This window comes from Hemibagrus wyckioides, linkage group LG02, assembly GCF_019097595.1.
Source record: "Hemibagrus wyckioides isolate EC202008001 linkage group LG02, SWU_Hwy_1.0, whole genome shotgun sequence".
Taxonomy (NCBI): domain Eukaryota; kingdom Metazoa; phylum Chordata; class Actinopteri; order Siluriformes; family Bagridae; genus Hemibagrus; species Hemibagrus wyckioides.
In genome coordinates, this window is record NC_080711.1 from 22,013,709 (window position 1) to 22,039,986 (window position 26,278).

At 38.8% G+C, this 26,278-nt stretch overlaps 1 protein-coding gene across 2 annotated transcripts in view; it reads left to right on the top strand.

The window, feature by feature from the left end:
* Positions 1 to 26,278, top strand: part of LOC131365118 (hemicentin-1-like) — a 153,804-nt gene that overhangs the window by 105,167 nt on the left and 22,359 nt on the right. Inside the window, exon 1 of one of the 2 annotated variants that reach the window (XM_058408750.1) lies at positions 25,813 to 25,981. The exons of the other annotated variant lie outside the window; for it this stretch is intronic. Within the exon in view, the coding sequence (XP_058264733.1) occupies positions 25,897 to 25,981 (85 nt within the window). The 5' untranslated portion in view covers positions 25,813 to 25,896. Of the gene's footprint in view, positions 1 to 25,812; positions 25,982 to 26,278 lie in introns of those variants that run through there. 2 annotated transcript variants of the gene reach the window in all.

The window sequence follows — 26,278 nt, forward strand, 5'->3', positions numbered from 1 at the left end:
TATGACAAAAACCTGTTGATAGTAAATGTCTGTGGACTGATATATGGGTAAACAACGTATGTTTTGAGAAGTACACTAACATTTGTTTTATTAAGCAGTTACTGAAGGTTGATGAATTCATTCATATCTTCCTGTAGTCAAAAAAACTACCCTGAAATTTTAATGGGGATACTGGAGCACTGGTACATGACTGCCACCAACAAAAACTAAATTATTTTTCAAGTATTACACTATATATCTTTTCAACTATATTTAAGTTTTGGGATGTCTGCCTTTACACGCATATGAATTTTAATGACATCCCATTCTTAATCTGTAGGGTTTAATATGGAGTTGTCCCGCCCTTTGCAGATATAACAGCTTCTACTGTTCTAGAAAGGCTTTCCACAAGGTTTAGGAGTGTATTTAAGGGAATTTTTGACCATTCCTCTAGAAGAGCCTTTGTGATGTCATGCAGGGATGTTGGATGAGAAGCTTTTTGTGTGAACAGTTTCATCATCATCATCATCATCATCATCAGTTTAATATCAAAGAAAAATTAAATGCATTTGCTCTAAAATGTCCCAAAAACAGGAAACAAAAATTATAAATACACTTGCAAGGTAAACAAATCTCTGGAAGTAAAACCTTTATATAAACTTCTCATCAATGTCTCATTTCACAATGTGGGAATTTACTGAATTCTTTCGAAATTAGAGTAGCTCAGTAGCTCAGTATCTTGTAACTTCAATAAATTGGCTATGTTCCAGTGTTAAATATTGTTAAGTATTTTATGTGGTGCAAAAAAAAACCCAAAAAACTTTACTCGCCTGAATCCCGTACATGCAGAAGTTAAAGTCTTAGGTGTGGTTTTTGTCCTGAAGTATACCGTTGTGATAACTACGGCCACGGTGATTTGCAGTACTACAAAAACCTACAGTTACAAGCAGTTTAACCTCGAGGTGATCACAGAGGCTATTCCCCAAATCCCCTAATCCCCTAGCTGGCCCCAAATCCCCAATATGACTCACTATGCATTATTTAGAAGCATTTACATACATATATATATATATATATATATATATATATATATATATATATATATATATATATATATATATATATATATATATACATATATATACATATAATACATATATATATATATATGTTCTATTTATTCTATTTATTCTAAATAATGCGTATATATGATCATGATGCGCACTAATAAAGGGAGCAGAAAAATCGCATTTCACAACAGATCATAGGATTTTCTTTTTGTGAGTAAGGTGTAATGTCAATGTGGATAAACAAGGTAAAGTTCATTTCATCAGTTCATCAGTCATATAAACACATGAATGAACGTGAATTGTTTCAGTGTGTTTTGAAATTTCACAAAAACTTCACAAATCAAATAAATACCAGTCTAAAAGTTTTTACACATCACAGTAGAGACAGTAACAGATATTTTAATAATTCAAGAATATATCAGGCCACGGTTTATGCAACTGACATTAAAAGAAGTAATTAAAAGCCACAGTTAATGTTGTTATGTTTTTGTAGGAGGATGTAACAGTGTGTACCTGGGGTGGCAGCACAGTGTTTTAAGCTAGTACAAAAACCTGCTGCTGAGACTGAACTTCTGTAGACTAATAAAAAAGAAGGATGCCTCAATCCTCAATGCCTCTAGATAATGTACATGCAGACACAGCACAGAACATGCACAGATAGACAGTAGATTCTATTATAGTCTTTTCTTCAGATGAATCCATATTTAATTTGCGTGGATCTGATGGTAGAGTGTGTGTGTGTGTATGTGTGTGTGTCTGTGGAGAAGAAGAATTCCAACCAAACTCGTGGTGGAAATGTCAATGATGGCATTAATGAACTCAAATGTCAAGTCTGAGCTTGAGTTCATTGATGAAAACAGAAGAGTGCATATGCATAGTTGAGGAAACCATTTGACTACCTAGCCTTAATGTATATGGGAAACTTACAAACTAACAAAGTAAATACCTAATAAATAAAAAAATAAATGTATATTTAAAAAATGTACATATTAGTTCACATGAAATAATTTTCTGTTTTCTTGTTTTTTGTTATATAAATAACAATAATAATAATAATAATAAAAATAATAATAATAATAATAATAATAATAATAATAATTATTATTATTATTATTATTATTATTATTATTATTATTATTATTATTATTATTATTATTATTAAAGAAAGGGAACTTCTGGCCTTGAAGTAGTTTGTTCGGTTAACATCTGAAAATTGTTTTTGTACTGGAGTGCATCACTGTGTCTGGCTGGGGGGTGGGGCACAGTGTTTTATGCCATTACAAAAACCTATAGATATGTGGAAAACTAATGAATTTCTTATTATTAGTATCTGAAATACTTATTATATTTTTAAAGGAAAAGAGCATTACAACAGTCTTGAAGAAGAATGGCAACATTTATTATAGTAAACGTTTACATCTTTTACAATCGGTAAATGGCACCAAAAATAGTTTTGTTTTAATATTGTTTTGTTTCATAAAATAAATATTACTGGATATTATTATAAACTGTAAAATATTGTTTGTACACATCACAATAGAAACTGTGCAGAATAAATACAAAAGGCAATACATTTATGCTGGGAATTATTTAATGTAATATGAAAATCTTACTCTGTTCTGAGAACTTTAGCAGAGTTTTTGTTTTGGGTTAATGTTTTTGAATCATTGTGCAATATACTTCTGAACTTCTGTAGACTAATAAAAAAGAAGGATGCCTCAATCCTCAATGCAGAGATAACATCTAGATAATAAGGCAGACACAGCACAGAATATGCACAGAAAGACAGTAGATTCTGTCTTTTCTTCAGATAAATCCATATTTAATTTGCATGGATCTGATGGTAGAGTGTGTGTGTGTGTGTGTGTGTGTTTGTGTGTGTGTGTGTGGAGAAGAATTCCAACCAAACTGCCCCGTGGTGGAAATGTCAATGATGCCATCAATGAAGTCAAATGTCAAGTCTGAGCTTGAGTTCACTGATGAAAACAGAAGAGTGCAGATGCATAGTTGAGGAAACCATTTGACTACCTAGCCTTAATGTATATGGGAAACTTACTAACTTACAAATTAAATACCTAATAAATAAAAAAAATAAATGTATATTCAAAAAATGTACAAATTAGTTCACATGAAATCATTTTCTGTTTTTTGTTTATTATTATTATTATTATTATTATTATTATTATTATTATTATTATTATTATTATTATTATTATTATTAAAGAAAGGGAACTTCTGGCCTTGAAGTAGTTTGTTTGGTTAACATCTGAAAACTGTTTTTGTACTGGAGTGCATCACTGTGGTGGGTACGGGGTGGGGCACAGTGTTTTATGCCATTACAAAAACCTATAGATATGTGGAAAACTAATGAATTTCTTATTATTAGTATCTGAAATACTTGTTATATTTTTAAAGGAAAAGAGCATTACAACAGTCTTGAAGAAGAATGGCAACATTTATTATAGTAAACGTTTACATCTTTTACAATCGGTAAATGGCACCAAAAATAGTTTTGCTTTAATATTGTCTTGTTTCATAAAATAAATATTACTGGATATTATTGTGAACTGTAAAACTGTACACATCGCAATAGAAACTGTGCAGAATAAATACAAAAGGCAATACATTTAAGCTGAGAATTATTTAATGTAATATGAAAATCTTAGTCTGTTCTGAGAACTTTAGCTTTTTAGTTTTTGTTTTGGGTTAATGTTTTTGAATCATTGTGCAATATAGCAGTGGGCAGAGATAACCATTACAGAATCCTTGTTAGGAGAGTGTTTTATATAAACCTCATGCAGTACAACTCCCATCATGACACTGCAATAATAATAATAAGAAGAAGAAGAAGAAGAAGAAGAAGAAGAAGAAGCAGGTGCTCACCAAAATCCATATACAGAGATTAAAACAGTAAACATTTCATTTGATTAAATGTACAAAAAATTGTTCTAATTTGTCTTGAGGCTTTCAGAAATAAATAAAATAAAATAAAATAAAAAAAACAATGCAATCTTTAAAAAATGTAAAAAAAAATAAAATGTTTGGAGAAAAGAACTGCTTTCGAAACTGAACACACACACATAGATTTAGGTTAAAGTTAATGTCACAGTTTTTGTATGAGTGTTTATCACTGTGTATGGGGGCAGCACAGTGTCTTAAGCTATGACAAAAACCTGTTGCTGATAGTAAATGTCTGTGGACTGATATATGGGTAAACAACATATGTTTTGAGAAGTACACTAACATTTGTTTTATTAAGCAGTTACAGAAGGTTGATGAATTCATTCATATCTTCCTGTAGTCAAAAAAACTACCCTGAAATTTTAATGGGGATACTGGAGCACTGGTACATGACTGCCACCAACAAAAACTAAATTATTTTTCAAGTATTACACTATATATCTTTTCAACTATATTTAAGTTTTGGGATGTCTGCCTTTACACGCATATGAATTTTAATGACATCCCATTCTTAATCTGTAGGGTTTAATATGGAGTTGTCCCGCCCTTTGCAGATATAACAGCTTCAACTGTTCTGGGAAGGTTTAGGAGTGTGTTTAAGGGAATTTTTGACAATTCCTCTAGAAGAGCCTTTGTGATGTCATGCAGTGATGTTGGATGAGAAGGCCTGTCTCACAGTCTCTGCTCTAATTCATTTCAGAGGTGTTCTGTCAGGTTAAGGTCAGGACCTTAGTCATGTTGGAACAGGAAGGGGTCATCCCCAAACTGTTCCCACAAAGTTGGGAGCAAGAAATTGTTTCCAGTGGCGGCGTGCTTTACACGCCGTAAATTCCAGTGGCGGCGTGCTTTACACCGGACGGAGGAAGACCAGTGACGAAGTCCATGGAAATGTAAGACCACAGTTGCCCAGAAACAAGGAGAGGATGGAGAAAAGTGTCTGGATCTATGGCACATATAGTGTGGAGGCAGAGAGAAGACCAAACCCAGATTGTGGTAATCGGTGGAAACAGAGCTGAGGATGGGAAGGGGTTTGTCAATGGCAGGAGCAGAAACCGGAGAGGTAGAACTGAGGCAGTGGGGGTAGCAATGAATGCACCAGTCCAGGACTGCCTGCTGGTAGAGTCAATGTGGGTATTGTGCTTCTGGACCCAAAGGAAACTGATGCCCAGTTGATGAGCCAGATCCTCATCCAGAAACTCTGAGTCCACCCTGGAATCCAAAAAGACAGCTAACTCATGGCTCTGGTCACTGACAATGATACAGGCCCTTGACAGTGATTTGGAGGGAACTGGAAATTGTTGGCTTATCACTGGCTCTTCCTTCAATGGAGAGCCCTGCCTTTTGCTGAGTAGGATAAAGCGATGTGTCCAGCCTCCTGTAACATCCTGTCTGGCTATGCTCCCATCAGATCTCCATCTGCATATGGATCCAAGACCCTCTGCCTCAGGCACTTCATTACAGAATTCTTCACCTGAAATGGATCCAGCAGAGAACAAACACCTTTAGGCCGTTCAAGGAGCGATTATTCCCGCATATCAAAAGCAACTGGCGGCTATAACAACATCAGCAGACCTAACCGCCCCCCACAGCCGCTGCTCCAGCCCTACACAGTGAGTTAGTGCGTATGGCTTTTCCTGAAAAGCTTGATGGCTCTGCAGATCACTGTTGGGGTTTTTTGAGGCAGTGTGACAACTTCTTTCCTCACTAACCGGGTGTATACCATGAGGAGAATACAAAATGCACATTTCACAAATGCACAAATTCAACGTTTTGAACGTATTCAACGTTCAACATTTTTAACCCCGGATCCAAGCTGGCCGAGTGAGATCCTGAGGGAGAACAAAGGACGCAACCCGAAGCGGTGGCCCCGGGCGAAACAAGCCGGCATAAGGAACAGGCCGAGAGCCCATGCACACTGCATACCTCTGTCTAGCATCCTGCTCACCAACATCCAGTCGCTGGAGAACAAGCTCAATGACCTCAGGCCCAGAGTAAAGTTCCAGAGAGACATTCGGGACTGTACCGGACCACGCCATCCAGCCGGCCGAGTTCTTCTCGGTTCACCATGGATGGACAGAAGACTGGAATCGGAAGTCACGGGGAGGCGGCGTGTGTTTAATGGTGAACAGTAGCTGGTGCAACAGCGCGAGCATTGTTCCTCTCACACGCTTCTGCACACCCAACCTGGAACTATTGACCATCCAATGTCGTCCTTTTTATCTTCCTCGGGACTTTACATTGGTCATAATCAGCGCTGTTTATATTCCACCTCAGGCTGACATGGACACTGCTTTATGCAAGCTGCATGAAGCTCTCACTCAGCACCAGACACAACACCGGGACGCTGTGCTTATTGTGGCGGGCAACTTTAACAGTGCCAACCACAAACGCACAGCGCCGAACTTTTATCAGCACATCACCTGACCCACCAAGGGTAAAAGGACATTGGACCACTGCACAGTTAAAGACGGCTACAAGGCACAATCTCGCCCACCATTTGGGAAGTCCGACCACGCCGCCATCTTCCTCATGCCAAAAGTCCCGGCTCAGAGGGAGGTTGCCTGCTCTGGATGACGCAGACTGGGACATGTTCCGGTGCAGCTCTGATGACATCTATGTGTTTATGGAAGTGATTGTGGGATTCATCGGGAAACTAGCAGATGACACTGTGCAGAAAACCACCATCAGAACGTTTCCCAATCAGAAGCCATGGGTGGATAAGACCATCTGCAACGCTCTGAGATCTCGCACCGCTGCCTACAACGTGGGACTTGCGTCGGGTGACATGGACTCGTACAAGGCTGCATCATACAACATGTGGAAAGTGGTGAAGGAGGTGAAGCAGCGCTATGGGAGGAAACTAACTAAGCTCCAACAGAGTGACTCTAGGAGCCTGTGGCAGGGATTAAGGACAATAACGGACTATAAAGCACCAACATCCGGTATGATGAATGCGGAAGTGTCTCTGGCAGACGAGCTGAACACCTTCTACGCTCGCTTCAAGGCTGCAGCTAACGCTGTTAATGCTAAAGCTAATGCTATGGCTGATGCTAATAGCTGCAGACAGGAAGAGAATGCCAACACCGGAAGTGTGTTCATCATCTCCAAGCATGACATGAAGAGAGCCTTCAGGAGAGTGAACACCAGGAAAGCAGCAGGACCAGACAGAATCTCAGGTCGTGTCCTCAGAGACTGCGCTGACCAGCTAGCACCAGTGTTCACAGACATATTCAACCTCTCCTTAACTCAGTCAGCAATCCCCGCATGCTTCAAAGAGTCCATCATTGTTCCTGTCCCGAAGAAACCCCATCCTGCTTCCCTCACTGACTATCGCCCTGTAGCCCTGATCTCAGTAGTGATGAAGTGCTTTGAGTGGCTGGTCAGAGACTTCATCACCACTTGAATACCAGACAAAGTGGATCCATTACAGTTCGCCTAACGCCCGAACCGCTCAACCGACGATGCCGTCTCCCACCTCCTTCACACATCACTCACTCACCTGGACACTAGAAAGGGGAATTATGTTAGAATGCTGTTTGTCGACTACAGTTCAGCATTTAACACTATAATCCCCTCCACACTCACCACCACGCTGGAGCACCTGGGACTGGGAGCCCATCTCTTTGTCAGTGGATCTCCAATTTCCTAACTGGCAGACCACAGGCAGTAAGGATGGGCAGACATGTCTCATCCTCACTCACCCTCAGCACTGGAGCCCCCCAGGGTTGTGTTCTGAGCCCCCTGCTGTACTCTTTGTACACGTATGACTGCATGGCCACTACCAACTCCACCAACATCATCAAGTTTGTGGTCGGATTGATCTCTGACAACAATGAGACGGCCTACCTGGAGGAGATAAGGACTCTGAAGAACTGGTGCCAGAGGAAGAACCTCCACCTTAACGTCAGCAAGACTAAGGAGCTGATAGTGGACTTCAGCAGAAAGCAGGAGAGGAACTACCAGATCCCTGTGATCAACGAGAGCCCAGTGGAGAGAGTGGACAGCTTCAGATACCTCGGTGTTCACATCACACAGGACCTGTCATGGTCCTGTCACATCAGCAACGTGGTGAAGAAGGCCCGGCAGTGTCTCTTCCACCTCAGACACTTGAGAGACTTTAGACTGCCCGCTAAGGTGCTTAGTAACTTTTACTCCTGCACCATAGAGGGCATCCTGACGGGAAACATCACAACCTGGGTCGGGAACAGCACCATGCAGGACAGATGAGCTCTTCAGAGGGTGGTGCGATCAGCTGAGCGCATCATCTGTACCAAGCTCCCTGACCTGCACTTAATCTACAACAAGCGGTGCTGGACCAAGGCCAGGAAGATCGTGAAGGACCTCAGTCACCCCAACAATGGACTTTTCTTCATGTTGAGGTCAGGGAAGCGCTTCTGCTCACTGAAGGCCAACACAGAGAGACTGAGGAGAAGCTTCTTCCTGCAGGCTATATAGTCTCTCAACCAGAACTCCACATAGGACTCAACTGATTGGACTTGATATGCTTCCTACACACGTGTTGGAAAACACCAAACTGTACAGTACACTTGCACATTTGCGCATTACAGGACTGTGACACACAATACATCAAACATAAACATATATGGCACATTCTGGTCCCGTTTATACACAAAGAGGACTTGTGCACATCTGTGCTTTAAGATGGACAATACCACTGCTTCTCATCATCTCATCACCTTATTTCACTACATGACCACCTTGTACTGCTGCTGTCTGCACACTGCACATTATTGCACACTATTCACTTTATATAGTTCTGTATAATACAGTTGTTTACATTTTACATATCTTAAATTTCTTATATATTTTCTATATTTTCTATACATATTCTGTATACACATATACCCTACCTTACTTTATTTATATTTATATTTATATTTATATTTATATTTATATTTATATTTATATTTATATTTATATTTATATTTATATTTACCTACTGAGAATTGTAGTTTTTTATATTTTATAATTCTGGTTTTTTTATATTTTATATTTTACATTTTCTCCTTGTCTTTTCTGTCCTTATTCCTTTTCCTTTTCAAGGGTCAAAGCAAATAGTCGTGTAAGCATTTCACTGCATATCATACTGTGTATGTTTATGTATGTGACAAATAAAATTATTTTTTTTTCACACAAAAAAACTTTACTCGCCTGAATCCCGTACATGCAGAAGTTAAAGACTTAGGTGTGGTTTTTGTCCTGAAGTATACCGTTGTGATAACTACGGCCACGGTGATTTGCAGTACTACAAAAACCTAAAGTCAGAAGCAGTTTAACCTCGAGGTGATCACAGAGGCTATTCCCCAAATCCCCTAATCCCCTAGCTGGCCCACTCACTACGCATTATTTAGAAGCATTTTATATATATATATATATATATCTGATCATGACGAGCACTATTAAAGGGAGCAGAAAAATCGCATTTCACAACAGATCATAGGATTTTCTTTTTGTGAGTAATGTATAATGTCAATGTGGAAAAACAAGGTAAAGTTCATTTCATCAGTTCATCAGTCATATAAACACATGAACGAACGCGAATAAGATGAGATCACAAGAAAATTGAAAATAAAATGTGCACATGTGCACTTATGAAACTTATGCAACTTATGAAAATAAATGAATGGTGTTCATAAACTTCATAAAAACACGCGACAGAAACTGTGTGAGACGCCAAAACGTGAAGTGCCCAGAAATCAGGAATGAACCTGGTGATTATTTACACGTGAAGTTTCTGTAAGAGAAACGCAGTAGAGTTACCGGTGAATTGTTTCAGTGTGTTTTGAAATTTCACAAAAACTTCACAAATCAGATAAATATCAGTCTTTAGTTTTTCACATTAGAGACAGTAACAGATATTTTAATAATTCAAGAATATATCAGGCCACGGTTTATGCAACTGACATTAAAAGAAGTAATTAAAAGCCACAGTTAATGTTGTTATGTTTTTGTAGGAGGATGTAACAGTGTGTACCTGGGGTGGCAGCACAGTGTTTTAAGCTATTACAAAAACCTGCTGCTGAGACTGAACTTCTGTAGACTAATAAAAAAGAAGGATGCCTCAATCCTCAATGCCTCTAGATAATGTACATGCAGACACAGCACAGAACATGCACAGATAGACAGTAGATTCTGTCTTTTCTTCAGATAAATCCATATTTAATTTGCATGGATCTGATGGTAGAGTGTGTGTGTGTGTGTGTGTGTGTGTTTGTGTGTGTGTGTGTGGAGAAGAATTCCAACCAAACTGCCCCGTGGTGGAAATGTCAATGATGCCATCAATGAAGTCAAATGTCAAGTCTGAGCTTGAGTTCATTGATGAAAACAGAAGAGTGCAGATGCATAGTTGAGGAAACCATTTGACTACCTAGCCTTAATGTATATGGGAAACTTACTAACTTACAAATTAAATCCCTAATAAATAAAAAAATAAATGTATATTTAAAAAATGTACAAATTAGTTCACATGAAATCATTTTCTGTTTTTGTGATGTCATGCAGGGATGTTGGAAGAGAAGCTTTTTGTGTGAACAGTTTCATCATCATCATCATCATCATCATCATCAGTTTAATATCAAAGAAAAATTAAATGCATTTGCTCTAAAATGTCCCAAAAACAGGAAACAAAAATTATAAATACACTTGCAAGGTAAACAAATCTCTGGAAGTAAAACCTTTATATAAACTTCTCATCAATGTCTCATTTCACAATGTGGGAATTTACTGAATTCTTTCGAAATTAGAGTAGCTCAGTAGCTCAGTATCTTGTAACTTCAATAAATTGGCAATGTTCCAGTGTTAAATATTGTTAAGTATTTTATGTGGTGCAAAAAAAAGACCCAAAAAACCTTTACTCGCCTGAATCCCGTACATGCAGAAGTTAAAGTCTTAGGTGTGGTTTTTGTCCTGAAGTATACCGTTGTGATAACTACGGCCACGGTGATTTGCAGTACTACAGAAACCTACAGTTACAAGCAGTTTAACCTCGAGGTGATCACAGAGGCTATTCCCCAAATCCCCTAATCCCCTAGCTGGCCCCAAATCCCCAATATGACTCACTATGCATTATTTAGAAGCATTTACATATATATATATATATATATATATATATATATATATATATATATATATATATATATATATATATATATATATATATATATATATATACATATATATGTAAATGCTTCTAAATAATGCGTATATCTGATCATGATGCGCACTAATAAAGGGAGCAGAAAAATCGCATTTCACAACAGATCATAGGATTTTCTTTTTGTGAGTATTGTGTAATGTCAATGTGGAAAAACAAGGTAAAGTTCATTTCATCAGTTCATCAGTCATATAAACACATGAATGAACGTGAATAAGATGAGATCCCAAGAAAATTGAAAATAAAATGTGCACATTTGCAAACTGAACATATGAAAATAAATGAATGGTGTTCATAAACTTCATAAAAACACGTGACAGAAACTGTGTGAGACGCCAAAACGTGAAGTGCCCAGAAATCAGGAATGAACCTGGTGATTATTTACACGTGAAGTTTCTGTAAGAGAAACGCAGTAGAGTTACCGGTGAATTGTTTCAGTGTGTTTTGAAATTTCACAAAAACTTCACAAATCAAATAAATATCAGTCTAAAAGTTTTTACACATCACAGTAGAGACAGTAACAGATATTTTAATAATTCAAGAATATATCAGGCCACGGTTTATGCGACTGACATTAAAAGAAGTAATTAAAAGCCACAGTTAATGTTGTTATGTTTTTGTAGGAGGATGTAACAGTGTGTACCCGGGTGGCAGCACAGTGTTTTAAGCTATTACAAAAACCTGCTGCTGAGACTGAACTTCTGTAGACTAATAAAAAAGAAGGATGCCTCAATCCTCAATGCAGAGATAACATCTAGATAATAAGGCAGACACAGCACAGAACATGCACAGAAAGACAGTAGATTCTGTCTTTTCTTCAGATAAATCCATATTTAATTTGCATGGATCTGATGGTAGAGTGTGTGTGTGTGTGTGTGTGTGTGTGTGTGGAGAAGAATTCCAACCAAACTGCCCTGTGGTGGAAATGTCAATGATGCCATCAATGAAGTCAAATGTCAAGTCTGAGCTTGAGTTCATTGATGAAAACAGAAGAGTGCAGATGCATAGTTGAGGAAACCATTTGACTACCTAGCCTTAATGTATATGGGAAACTTACTAACTTACAAATTAAATACCTTATAAATAAAAAAGTAAATATATACTTAAAAAACATACAAATTAGTTCACATGAAATCATTTTCTGTTTTTTATTTATTATTATTATTATTATTATTATTATTATTATTATTATTATTATTATTATTATTATTATTATTATTAAAGGAAGGGAACTTCTGGCCTTGAAGCAGTTTGTTCGGTTAACATCTGAAAATTGTTTTTGTACTGGAGTGCATCACTGTGGTGGGTAGTGGGTGGAGCACAGTGTTTTATGCCATTACAAAAACCTATAGATCTGTGGAAAACTACTTGCTATATTTTTAAAAGAAAAGAAGACATTTACAACTTTTATAATCGGTAAATAGCACCAAAAACAGTTATTTTGCTTTAATATTGTCTTTAATTCATAAAATAACTATTACTGGATATTATTATGAACTGTAAAATATTGTTTGTACACATCACAATAGAAACTGTGCAGAATAAATACAAAAGGCAATAAATTTAAACTGAGAATTATTTAATGTAATATGAAAATCTTAGTCTGTTCTGAGAACTTTAGCTTTTTAGTTTTTGTTTGGGGTTAATGTTTTTGAATCATTGTGCAATATAGCAGTGGGCAGAGATAACCATTACAGAATCCTTGTTAGGAGAGTGTTTTATATAAACCTCATGCAGTACAACTCCCATCATGACACTGCAATAATAATAATAATAATAATAATAATAATAATAATAATAATAATAATAATAATAACACACATATATTTAGGTTAAAGTTAATGTCACAGTTTTTGTATGAGTGTTTATCACTGTGTATAGGAGCAGCACAGTGTTTTAAGCAGATTTTCTTTTTGTGAGTATTGTGTAATGTCAATGTGGAAAAACAAGGTAAAGTTCATTTCATTAGTTCATCAGTCATATAAACACATGAATGAACGTGAATAAGATGAGATCCCAAGAAAATTGAAAATAAAATGTGCACATGTGCAAATTAAACATATGAAAATAAATGAATGGTGTTCATAAACTTCATAAAAACACGCGACAGAAACTGTGTGAGACGCCAAAATGTGAAGTGCCCAGAAATCAGGAATGAACCTGGTGATTATTTACACGTGAAGTTTCTGTAAGAGAAACGCAGTAGAGTTCAGTGTGTTTTGAAATTTCACAAAAACTTCACAAATCAAATAAATACCTTAATAACTCCCATCATGACACTGCAATAATAATAATAATAATAGTAATAATAATAATAAGCAGTTGCTCACCAAAAGTAAAGTAAAAATCTCATTTGATTAAGTGTACAAAAAATTTGTCTTGAGCCTTTCAGGAATTAAAAAAAAAAAAAAAATTCAGTCCCAAGAGTGCAGCAATAAAATCCACCTGTAGGAATCTAGCACAATATCAGTCACAAAGGTGTAGCACAGAAACAGCATGAAATGTCCTTGCACAAAGTGCAAAGTCCAGGGCTAACAAATCCAAAGGGGTGAAACAACACAACAAAGAGAAATCAGAGGCATAAACAAGAAACAGGCAGGGTCAAAACATGTGGCAACCTATCACGGTGCAGTGCAGTCTCTGTACTCACGCTGTGCAGTTTGCTGGAGTCGGATACAGTCCAGTTTATTATCCAGGGAGCTGACATTTGACAGAAGTATGGAGGGGAGTGCCGGCCGGCTAGGGTTTGTTTTTAGCCTAGGACAGACACCCGCCCTATTTCCGAGCTTCCGCTTTCTCGTGCACCGCTTCCGTCGACTCTTCTCCCGGCCACCGGCATCAGGCGACGCCGAGGGCTTGGGGCCTGGTCTCTGTAGCAAGCCAAAATCATGAAGCTTTTCCTGTAGGTCAACGTGCATGTTGTCTGGTGCGCAATTCCCATAATCTAGTAGTGTCTGGCAGTCGTACACTGAGCTCCTGAGAGCAAATGTTTGTAGAAGTTGTCTGCATGCCTAGCATTTTGATTTTATACACCTGTGGCCATTGAAGTGATTGTAACACCCGAATTCCAATGATTTGCAGAGGTGCCCCAAAACTTTTGGCAATATAGTGTATGGTAGTTTTAGAAATACTTAGAAAATATAACGTTTGAAATATTGTATTCTACTATTGTATTAGAAATACTGAGTAATATGTTATAAGGAAAAGAACAACAAGGAAAACATAATAAAAAATAAGGAAAGCATATTGTTGAAGAAAGAGTTTTTGAGCTTTAATGATATTTAAAATAACTTTTATATATAAATTCCAAAATTGGTTTTGTTTTGTTGTGACACTCTTGTGCCTTTTATACTCTATAATGTTATACACTGGAATAAAGAATTATTGAATGTTATTATGAACTGTAGAATGTACTTCTTCTGTAATTTTCTTTTAGCAACACCATTAATGATAACTTATTAGATTAGATTAGATTAGATTAGATTAGATTAGATTAGATTAGATTAGATTAGATTAGATAAAATTAAACTTTATTGTCATCGCACATGGGTACAAGGCAACAAAATGCAGTTATTATATTTTTTTTTGATGGATTCCTTTAAATCTTTTTTCACAATTATTGTGTGAAATTTCCTATAAAAATACTTTATCTTCAATTATTCTGTTAATGAAATAAGAGCAGTTAAGACTTTTTCTTTTAGCAGAATTTGTCCTGGTTCTCCTTCTCTTGATATCCCTGTTTTCTATTCACAGATTCTTCAGCTTGAAACACTTTTTTAGATAAATGTGTGCTTTCCATAAGCTTTTTGTGTAGGAACAGTTTCATCATCATCATCAGTTTCATATCAAAGAAAAATTAATGCATTTGCTCTAAAATGTCCCCAAAACAGGGAACAAAAATTATAAATACACTTGCAAGGTAAACAAATTTCTGGAAGTAAAACCTTTATACAAACTTCTCATCAATGTCTCATTTCACAGTGTGGGAATTTACTGAACCAGCAGGATGATTTTTATATTAACCCTTACATTTGGTCAGTATTTATCTTACAGTCTAACAATAAATTCAAATGCCTGCAGCATTTTCTGCTGCTAATCTTTGAAATTGTTGTAATCAGGTCCTTGGGAAACCGTTTACTTCTGCATGCCTCATATAGTCTTTAACATCACTTCTTTTTAAACATTTAAATCATACATTAGTTTTTAAAATGATTTATACAGTAAATGAATATTGTAGTAACATTTATACAACATTTACAACATTTCTACTGGTTTCAAGGAGACTAAAAAGAATTATATTTTGTCCTCAAATTTCTACCTAATAAACATACACATGTAATTTTTATTAATGTCAGATACATGTTGCTAAAATGGTCAGTTAATATACAGGAGTTGTTTCTGTAGCAGAGTATATCACTGTGGTGGTGGGGTGAGACACAGTGCTTTATGCCTTTACAAAAACATGCTGCTAAAATTGATGCCCTGTGAATATCAAAAATAATGTTTGAATTTTTTGAGAGAATCTGTAATATTTTAAAACATTCATTTTTCCATTTTACGTTTTGCCAAGAACTTTATTTAATTTTTCCAACATATGCTACCTATAGCCCAGTTCTAAGGAGGAAACTAAAATAGTCAGTTACCTTTATATTATTTATGTAATATTAGGGTGATGAAGCCTTTAAGACAATAAAAAACAAACTGAAATGTACCATAAATAATTAAGAAAATATGCCCTGCACTCTTTCTTTATGGATATGATTCTAAATATTGTATCCTTAATAAGTATAATATACTAATTACTATATGGCCAAATGTATACAGAGGCATATTTGTCTCAAGAATATACTGGTATAAAGTGGAGCTTTTTATCATCATTTAAGTAGGAAGGATTGTCACAGGCCACGGGCCATTTAGGACTCAAATGCAAGATGCAACAAGGGGCTTTAATAAGAGTCTTTAATAAGAAGTCAAAGGAAGAACAGTCACTAGAGTGCAGCAATGAATTCCACCTGTAGGAATCCAGCACATTATGAGTCACAGAGGTGTAGCACAGAAATAGCATGAAATGTCCTTACATAGAGTGCAAAGTCCAGGGCTAACAAATCCAAAGGGGAAAAACAGCAAATAACACAACAAACAGAAGGCAGAGGCATAAATAAGAAACAGGCAGGAAATCAAACAGGTTTGGACAGGCTTGAATCTGGTGATGTGGAAGGTCAAATGATTACACAGAGACCTGAGCTTTTCACCAGACACATCAACACCCCTTGACCAGGGCAAGGGTTGAAGGGACCTAGGCCTCCAGTTCTTGTGTGGAGAACAGCGGTGGCTGGTATCCGTAGGTGGCTTGGAAGGGTGAGAGACCTGTAGCGGTAGATGGTAGGGGATTGCAGGCTTATTCGACCCACACCAGGCTGGATGACCAGGACGCTGGTTCCTTGGTGCACAGGATGCAAAGTCCTGTCTCTAGTTCTTGATTCAATCTGACCAGTGGACTGTGGGTGGAAACTGGATGATAGACTGATGGTAACAACCAGGATCTGACAGAATTTCTTACAGAAATTAGAGGTAAACTGGGGGCCTCAGTACAAGATGATGTTGCGTGGAAGGCTATTCAGGAAAAAGGCATGCTGGAGCATGAGCTAGGCGGACTCCTTGGCTGATGGCAGCTTGGGCAGAGCAATAAAGAGTGCCATTTTGGAAAAGCGGTCAAAAATGGAGAGGAGGGCGGCGTGTCTGGCAGACGGAGGAAGACCAGTGACGAAGTCCATGGAAATGTAAGACCACAGTTGCCCAGGAACAAGGAGAGGATGGAGAAAAGTGTCTGGATATATGGCACATATAGTGTGGAGGCAGAGAGAAGACCAAACCCAGATTGTGGTAATCGGTGGGAACGGAGCTGACGATGGAAAGGGGCTTGTCAATGGCAGGAGCAGAAACCGGAGAGGTAGAACTTAGGTGGGGGTAGCAATGAATGCACCGGTCCAGGACTTGCCTGCTGGTAGAGTCAATGTGGGTGTTGTGCTTCTGGACCCAAAATAAACTGATCCCCAGTTGATGAGCCAGATCCTCATCCAGAAACTCTGAGTCCACCCAAAAAGACAGCTAACTCATGGCTCTGGTCACTGACAATGAAACAGTGTTTTGGAGGGAACTGGAAATTGTTGGCTTATCACTGGCTCTTCCTTCAATGGAGAGCCCTGCCTTTTGCTGAGTAGGATAAAGCGATGTGTCCAGCCTCCTGTAACATCCTGTCTGGCTATGCTCCCATCAGATCTCCATCTGCATATTGATCCAAGACCCTCTGCCTCAGGCACTGAATTACAGAATTCTTCACCTGAAATGGATCCAGCAGAGAACAAACACCTTCAGGCCGTTCAAGGAGTGATTATTCCTGCGTATCAAAAGCAACTGGCGGTTATAACATCATCAGCAGACCCAACCGCCCCCTGCCCCCTCCCACCCTACACAGTGAAAAGTGTACTTTTCCTGAAAAGTTTGACGGCTCTGCAGATCACTGTTGGGGTTTTTTGAGGCAGTGTGACAACTTCTTTCCTCACTCACCAGGTGTATACCATGAGGAAAATACAAAATGCACATTTCTCCTGTCTTTTCTGACCGGAAGAGCCTTAAACTGGACCTTGGCAGTCTGGTATAGTGACCCTCAGGTAAAAGATTCCTTTGCTTATTTCTCCGGACTTATCAGGGAAGTCTTTGAATACCCGGTGGGAGGTCGGGATATTTCGGTACAGCTCCTTCAACTACACCAAGGCCCTGAGTCAGCAGCTGACTACACTGTAAAATTCCACACTCTGGCCATGCAAAGTAGATGGAATGATGCTGCTCTCCTGGCGGTTTTCCATGAGGGTCTCCTCCCTGCTCTGCAGGCCAAGATGGTGTGCTGAGACACCGACACCACTAACAATGCCAAGGTGCCCATACATGTGCGGAGCCCCAGTTTCTGGAGGAGTATCTGACCCCCAGGGAGGAGACGCTGGAGCCCATGCAACTGGGTCAAGTATCCCCGGAGGAACAACAACGCCATGTTCACCTCCAGCTATGTTTCTGCTGCAGATGCTCAGGCCATCGGTGTTCCATCTGCCAGGAAAAACACACAGTTTCTAAGGTGGGGGGAAATTTGCGGGACTGCACCATAGATCTGCTACCCAATGCCATGCCACCTAAAAGCAGGATTTACCCTCTATCTTTCCCAGTGAGTAAAGCCATAGAGGATTACATTGAGGAAGCCCTAGCTACTGTATACATCAGACCATCAACCTCCCCTGCACTTGTGGGGTTCTTTTTTGTGAAAAAGAAGGATGATGTTCTCTGGCACTGCATTGATTATCAGGATCTGAATGCACTCACGGTGCGCTTTCTCTATCCGCTAGTCCCTGCAGCCCTGGATCAACTAAGAGAGGCACGAATCTTCTCAAAACTGGACTTACGCAGTGCATATAACCTGATACTTATCAAGGAGAGGGAACATTTCACAAAGGGGAATAGAAATGGATTCAAGTAAGGTTCAAGCAGTGACAGAGTGGCCTGAACCCACCACAATCAAGGAACTACAATGATTCCTGGGATTTGCCTTCTACAGGAGGTTTATTTGGAACTATAGGATCATAGCCATTCCACTAACTTCTCTACTGTGGGGGAAGCCCAAACATCTGCACTGGGCTGATCAGGCCAGAGCCTCTTTTGTGAAGCTAAAAAGGAACTTTTTCCACAGCCCCCGTTCTCAAACACCCCAACCCAAGACTTTCATTTGTTGTGGAGGTTGATGCCTTCAGTTGCGGCATAGGAGCCATTTTGTCCCTGGGAAATTATACCCATGTGCATACTTCTCCCGAAAGCTGACATTTACAATGCTAATTACAATGTAGGTAATCGCGAACTATTGTCCATAAAGGAAGCACTGGAGGAATTGAAGCACTGCCTTGAGAGGGCACCACATCCTTTTCTAGTGATAGCTTGTATCTTCAACAAGCCCGATGTGTGCTACTTTTTAAATGTTTTCAGTTCAACTTATCAGCCGGGATTGAAAAATGGCAAGGCAGATGTTCTCTCTTGCCATCATGACCCCATAAGTTCACCATCACACCCTGAATCCATCTTACCACCATCTGTCATGCTTGCTCCCATCAGATGGGAACTCATGGAAGAAATCCAATGGGCACAGCAAACCGACCCTCCACTTCTAGAATGTCCTCCATCCAAACACTATGTGCCCACCACGCTCCATTCCAGAGTCTTACAATGGGTGCACGCCACTCTTAGCTTGGGCCACACCGGCATCCACCAAGCCATGACCCTGGTCCGGAATAAGTTTTGGTGGCCCTCATTGTCCCATGATGTGGAGGACCACATCAGAGCATCTGCGCTCAGTCCAAGACAAGTCACCAGCTTCCTACGAGGGTCCTGGAACTGCTATCCATACCTCAACGACCCTGGCAGTGGATTTCATCACGGACCTTCCTAACTCTGATGGCTACAACATGATCATGGTGGTGATCCACCAATTTTCCAAAGCCTGCAGACTTATCCCCTTAAAAGGCCTAACCACAGCCATGGAAACCACCACAGCTCTGTTCCATCAGGTTTTCAGTACATATGGTATTCCAGAGATTACTGTGGCAGATCGGGGGAACCCAGTTTACCTCTTGTGTCTGGAGGGTGTTCTGCAGCCACCTCGGCATCAACATGAGTCTCAGCTATAGCTATCACCCTCAGTCCAATGGGCAGACAGAACTCCTGAACCAGGAGATTGGCTTGGTAATTCCAGTCATACTGTAGCTACGAATAGCACCGGTGGAGTGAATCTTCCCATGGGATGAATATGCCTAGAACTCACTCACACACTCATCCACAGGATTAACCCCATTTCAATGTATCGTGGGTTATCAACCACCCCTATTCCCATAGTCTGGTGAACCATCTGACATGCCCACGGTGGATAATTGGATCCATCTGCACCACTGGAACTGTGAACCATCACTACCACTGGACATCGATGGGGCCCCAGCCTACCTAGTGCACACCCTCCTGGACCCCCAGCACCATAGGAATCAATTTCAGTATCTGGTGGATTGGCAGGGTTATGGCCCAGAGGAGCGGTCTTGGGTCAATGCAGCTGACATGTTGGACCCCTCTCTGGTGGAGGAATTTCACCATCTTCATCCCCACAAACCGGCCCCATGCCCCCGGGGTCGCCCACGCCTTAGAACACCAGGAGGGTGCACCAGGGTGGTTCTAACCAGCTCTTGGGTTGCAGTGGTGAGGTCCTGGAGCCGGTGCTCATGTGTGTCAGAGGTCTGCGACAGGAATTGGAGGAGCTTCTGCATGCTGAACATGTCTGCTAGATCCATGACTGGCCATATGGTACTGTCAGAGGCCACAGATTTAGGACCCAAATGCAAGACGCATCAGGTGCTAGGATAAGAGTTTTAAATAATACATTTTAAAGGAAGAATAGTCACAAGAGTGCAGCAATAAAATCTACCCGTAGGAATCCAGCACAATATCAGTCACAAAGATGTAGCACAGAAACAACATGAAATGCATTACATAAAGTCCAGGGCTAACAAGTCCAAATGGATAATCTAAATGCCATGTGATAAACAGTCCAAAGTCCAAACAAATAGCAAACAACACAACAAAGAGCAGGCAGAGGCAAAATAGAAATAGGCAGGGTCGAAACTGGCAGGGATAAAACACTCTGGAAAAAGGCAAGAGAGACCATCTGGCTAGGAAACCTGGCCGACGGCATCCTTATATAGCAAGAGAGTGCACAAAAATGGCGGCTGACTCCGTCCAAGATGGAAGTGAGTGCCACAAACCTGGAAGTTAGCACTGTGGTGTAGCGAACCCGGAAGTACGCATAATTTGGACAAGCATGCTGAAAAGGGTATATTTATTTTTTGACAATGAAGGCTGCCAATGTTGGTGGGTGAGTGTAATGTTTTTGCTCAGTTAACAAATGTGAGTTGTTTTTGTAATGCAGTGTATCACTGTGTATATAGCAGCTGGGGCACAGTGTTTTATCCCATTACAAAAACCTGTTGCAGAAATTGAAGTCATGTGCATATTAAAAAGCATGTTTGAATTTAACATTTGAGAGAATCGTTACTATTTTAGATCACAAGATATTCTAAGGCATTCACACATGATGCAAGACGCAACAGGTGCTAGGATAAGAGTTTAAAATAATACATTTTAAAGGAAGAATAGTCACAAGAGTGCAGCAATAAAATCCACCTGTTTCCAGCACAATATCAGTCACAAAGATGTAGCACAGAAACAACATGGAATGCCCTTACACAAAGTCTAGGGCTAACAAGTCCAAATGGGTAATCTAAATGCCAGGTGATCAACAGTCCAAACAAACAGCAAACAACACAACAAAGAGCAGGCAGAGGCAGAGGCAAAATAGAAATAGGCAGGGTCGAAACAGGCAGGGATAAAACACTCTGGAAAAAGGCAGGATGACTCAACAGCACAAGGCAAGGGAGACCATCTGGTGAGGGAGTTTGCTGATGGCGTGCTTATATAGCACCGGAGTGCACAAAATGGCAGCTGACCCAGAAGCACAACGTTCAAGATCACCGCCAACCCGGAAGTGAGTGCTGTGGTGTTGCGAACCCGGAAGTACCCATAATTTCAACGAGCATGCTGACAAGGATGTACTTATTTTTTGACAATGAATGCTGCCAATTCTGGTGGGTGAGTGTAACATGTTGTCAGTTATCATATGTGAGTTGTTTTTGTAATGAGGTGCATCACTGTGTATATAGTAGCTATGGTTGGGGCACAGTGTTTTATGCCATTACAAAAACCTGCTGCAGAAACTGAAGTCATGTGCATATTACAAATCATGTGAGAAAATCATTTGAGATAATCTTTAATATTTTAGAACACAAGCTATTCTAAAGCATTCACACATGATGTATACCCATATTTTATAAAAACCTGTATCACAAAAACATTAGTGAATTAATAGAGAGGATTGTTGAATAGTAAAAGAATTTAACCCTACAGCAGTCTTGAGGAAGTTTACAATTACAAATAATTTAGTTCAAGAGAAAATAAGTTTATGTAGTTTTTGTTTGATCTGGCTTTTATCACAGAAGCCTGAATTTTGGATTAGATTTTAGCTTTACACAATAAACATACAATAACATTGTGTACTTTTTGTTCTTTTTTTAAATACAATCAAAGTTTCCTAAAAGATTCTACCTACAGGTAAGTTTTTAAGAGGAAACCAGAGATCCTGAAATAAATCCATCAGGGAAGGACATGGGGAGATCAATGGAGACATCAGCCCATTTTCAAGATCAAACTCGGGGTAGCTACTCTAACTACAATTGCCTTTGGATATGAATGAGTTTATGAATCTAGGTGTGTTTCCCTGTAATGGATAAGCATCTAGAGTGGATTTCTCCAGATCTCTAATTAGATACTAACTCTGAAAATTATGAATTATTGTCTATACATAATTGTTCCTAATTAAGTATAGAGTGGACTCTAGAATATCATTATAAACACCCAATTCATTATAAAATATTTTGTATGGAATGTTAAAAACATGATCTTACACCAAAATACTAGTGATTTATTTTTCATAATTTTCTCCGCTGTCACAAGTATTATGCATACATTGATAAAAATAGGAAAGTCAGCCTTCTCTTCTGCTTTTGTAGTGCATAAAAGACACTAAAAGATTGTGTAAGATATTAAACTCAAACTTTAGCAAACTTAGGAAAATACTCATAATAATATCTCAATATACACTAGTCCTTTATATTATTTCTAACAACCTTCAAAACATTTACTAAAAAATCATTGATATTTACTCTTGTTATACACATTCTAAAATAAATCCTAAAATATTAATATCACCATACTTATGTTCTGGACCAATAAACATTTAAAACAACAAAATGTTATGTGGTGCTAAGATGGCAAGCTCACTAGGTTATTTATGTGATATTAAGGGGTATGCCGGAAACTAAAGACTCTGTTCTTTATGATGCAGGTGTTTCCTGATGAAGCCTGTAAGCACCAACTGGAGCACCAAGGACCAAAAATTATATACAGGGTGCCGGCAGAATTATTAGTACCCTTACTTTATGGTCATTATGCCATGCATATAATCCAATTCTGGGATAAGGAAAAAACACAAACATTAACATCACCCCAGAATAACATTTTCAACATCCCTGGAAATATTGCCAACTTTACTTTGTGGAGATTAAGACGTGTGAAACAACATATTAAGTGGGAACACGGATTTGAATAATAGCTAATAGTTTGAATAACAGGGCCATGGCTAGACATAATAAAGAACTAGGTACCCTCCCCAATGGTCAGCTATCCTGCTGACCCAACAACATAACATGCAACACAAAACAAATAACTCTGTGAGTCCTCAGCTGAGCCCATGGTAGCTTCCTGGGGCTGATGACAGAAACAGCACATCACCACATCAATGGGTCTGCTCACCAACAGTGGTGCTTTGTTTTTGAACAAAACAGATTTTTGTCTTTTAACTGAACAAATCATTCTCGTTCACTTCCATGGACTGACTCATATTCCTTGGACTGGCTGTCCAGCCCAGCCTTTACCTGATAGCAGAAGAGTGTGAGCTGTGGAAGAGTATGTCAGTGGTTGGACCTATTGAATGAATATGCCCCTTACTGAATGAGACTTTGTGTTTAGTCTGAGTTCAAAGCAGTACTGATTATAAACAAACTGGGACATCTGGTTCAGTATGAGCTAGTTTTTGTGAACAATTTGAACAAACTGAGATATTTGTGCTATAAAATGAACAAAATGAATGAAGTATGTAAATGAACAAGGATCTGCTGACCCCTTGATGTTTGTTCAGTTCACCAGTAGAAGATAAAAGGGTCCTCCAGAATATATCTTCTATATTATCTATTATATATATATAGTTTCTATTCTTTCTTCCTGTCCAGAAACATGCTGGCAACACAAGTTGTGAATGGGTGTGGCTGTGTGTGAATGGTGCCCTGTGTAAGTACTATTCAGTTACAGATAATGTCCACAATTTTATTAAAGTATTTTTACAGTAACTGGAATGGATGTAACATTGGATATACATCGCCCACCAAACCATCAAAACCACCTTTGTCCACCCTCTTTGACAAACTTGCTAAATAGACCATGAAAGAGAGACACTTTTTTTATGAGGACCATAATGATTAAATGATTAAATGAATGGCAAAACAGTGTAAAAAGAAAACCCTATGACTTCTTACATACTGGCATTGAGTGTGTGTCCGCCCCCTCCTCCTTTTTTTCCCTTTTTTTCCTTTCTTTTTTTTTTGCAAGTTTACTTCTATTAACAGCTGCTTTCAATTTTGTTGCACAGCTAGACCCCCACAAGTTTGCGAAACTGACACAACTGTGCTAGAAGTCAATCTACATACTGTATCCCGGAACACAAGTTCTTTAAACACAACACTGCTGCTGATTGAGAATATTGCTGCGTTTCACTTCTAAAACATGGATAGCACCATGGTCATCTCCTTAAGCCAGCTAATTTGAATGAAATTTTCCTTCTCTAATAGTGAACAGGATAGTGATTGTTTTAACTCTAACAAGCAAATTTGTTTGTATGTTGATTGATCTAAAGCAAATGCTTGGATATATAGCATTATTTAAAGGTAAGAAGTGCTGCTTTATGACCTGGTAGTTGATGAGTAGGAATTTCAATTTGAGGGGGGCATTGTACTGGTTAGATGAGAGAAATGGCAGCCTGCAGTTAAATACAACATATCCAGACATTCTTCTCCTGCTTGTGATGAACTGAATGACTGTACATCTTGGCCTGAGCATATAGTATTGCTTACTGCTGATTGTGCATGTCTGATTTAAATGTGTAAACTGACTTTAAAATATTTTTTACCATATTTTTTTCTTGTTCTTCCACCAATCCACACAGTCATGTATCAAATGTGTTTATTGACTTTCATCAGTTCAGCCTTCAGAAACCAAGTCATAACAATTTTGACTTCATGAATCATTTCTAATTAAAGTTCTTAACTAAAAATGGGATATTCCAAAAATAACTAATCAATTAGTAATAACTAATTATGTATCACTAAATATTATAGACAATAAATTATTATGTTTTAATTCATTGCTATATAATAAATTGAGTAAAATGAAGTACAGTGAAAGTTTGGTGGAAAAAATTACACACTGGACATATTGCAGGTACAGTTGTTGGTTTTTGCACTATTGTTCTGATGTATTAACCAACGTGATGTCTACTTCGACTACTGGGGAAAAGGAACTCAAGTGACTGTGACCTCAGGTAAGTGCTCTAGTTTTGTTGAGAATGGGGACTTTTTTTTATTAATAAACAAAAACCGAACTTCACAAATATTCGAAAACCATCGAAGCACGTGAACTGTGAAATGGGGCAAAACTGCCCAAGTAGTCCGTAAAAGGTAGAGTAGAATTAGTGACCGCTGTGCAGAAACAGCCCATTGAGGGGATTTTGTACAAAGAATCGGCCAATTTATTCACTGTGACAACTACTTTGACTACTGGGGAAAAGGAACTTCAGTGACCGTGACTTCAGGTAAGATTACATTTATTACACAGATTTAATATGACCTAAAAATTACAGTTTTAGAAAATATATTTGTGTGCTCGAACCGCTTCTGGTCCGTATATTGTATGAGTAGTACGGTAAACCGTAACACTGACTACTACGGTGTTTTTGATTACTGGGGAAAAGGAACGATGGTGACTGTGACCTCAGGTAAGTGCTCGAGTTTTGTTGGTTTATTGTGAATGGGGACTTTTTTTTATTAATAAACAAAAACCGAACAAATATTCCACAAAAAACTCCACAAATATTCGAAAAACATCGAAGCACGTGAACTGTGAAATGGGGCAAAACTGCCCAAGTAGTCCATAAAAGTTAGAGTAGAATTAGTGACCGCTGTGCAGAAACAGCCCATTGAGGAGATTTCGAATAGAGAATCGGCCAGTTTACTCACTGTGCTACTACTACAGCTACAGTTACTTTGACTACTGGGGAAAAGGAACTTCAGTG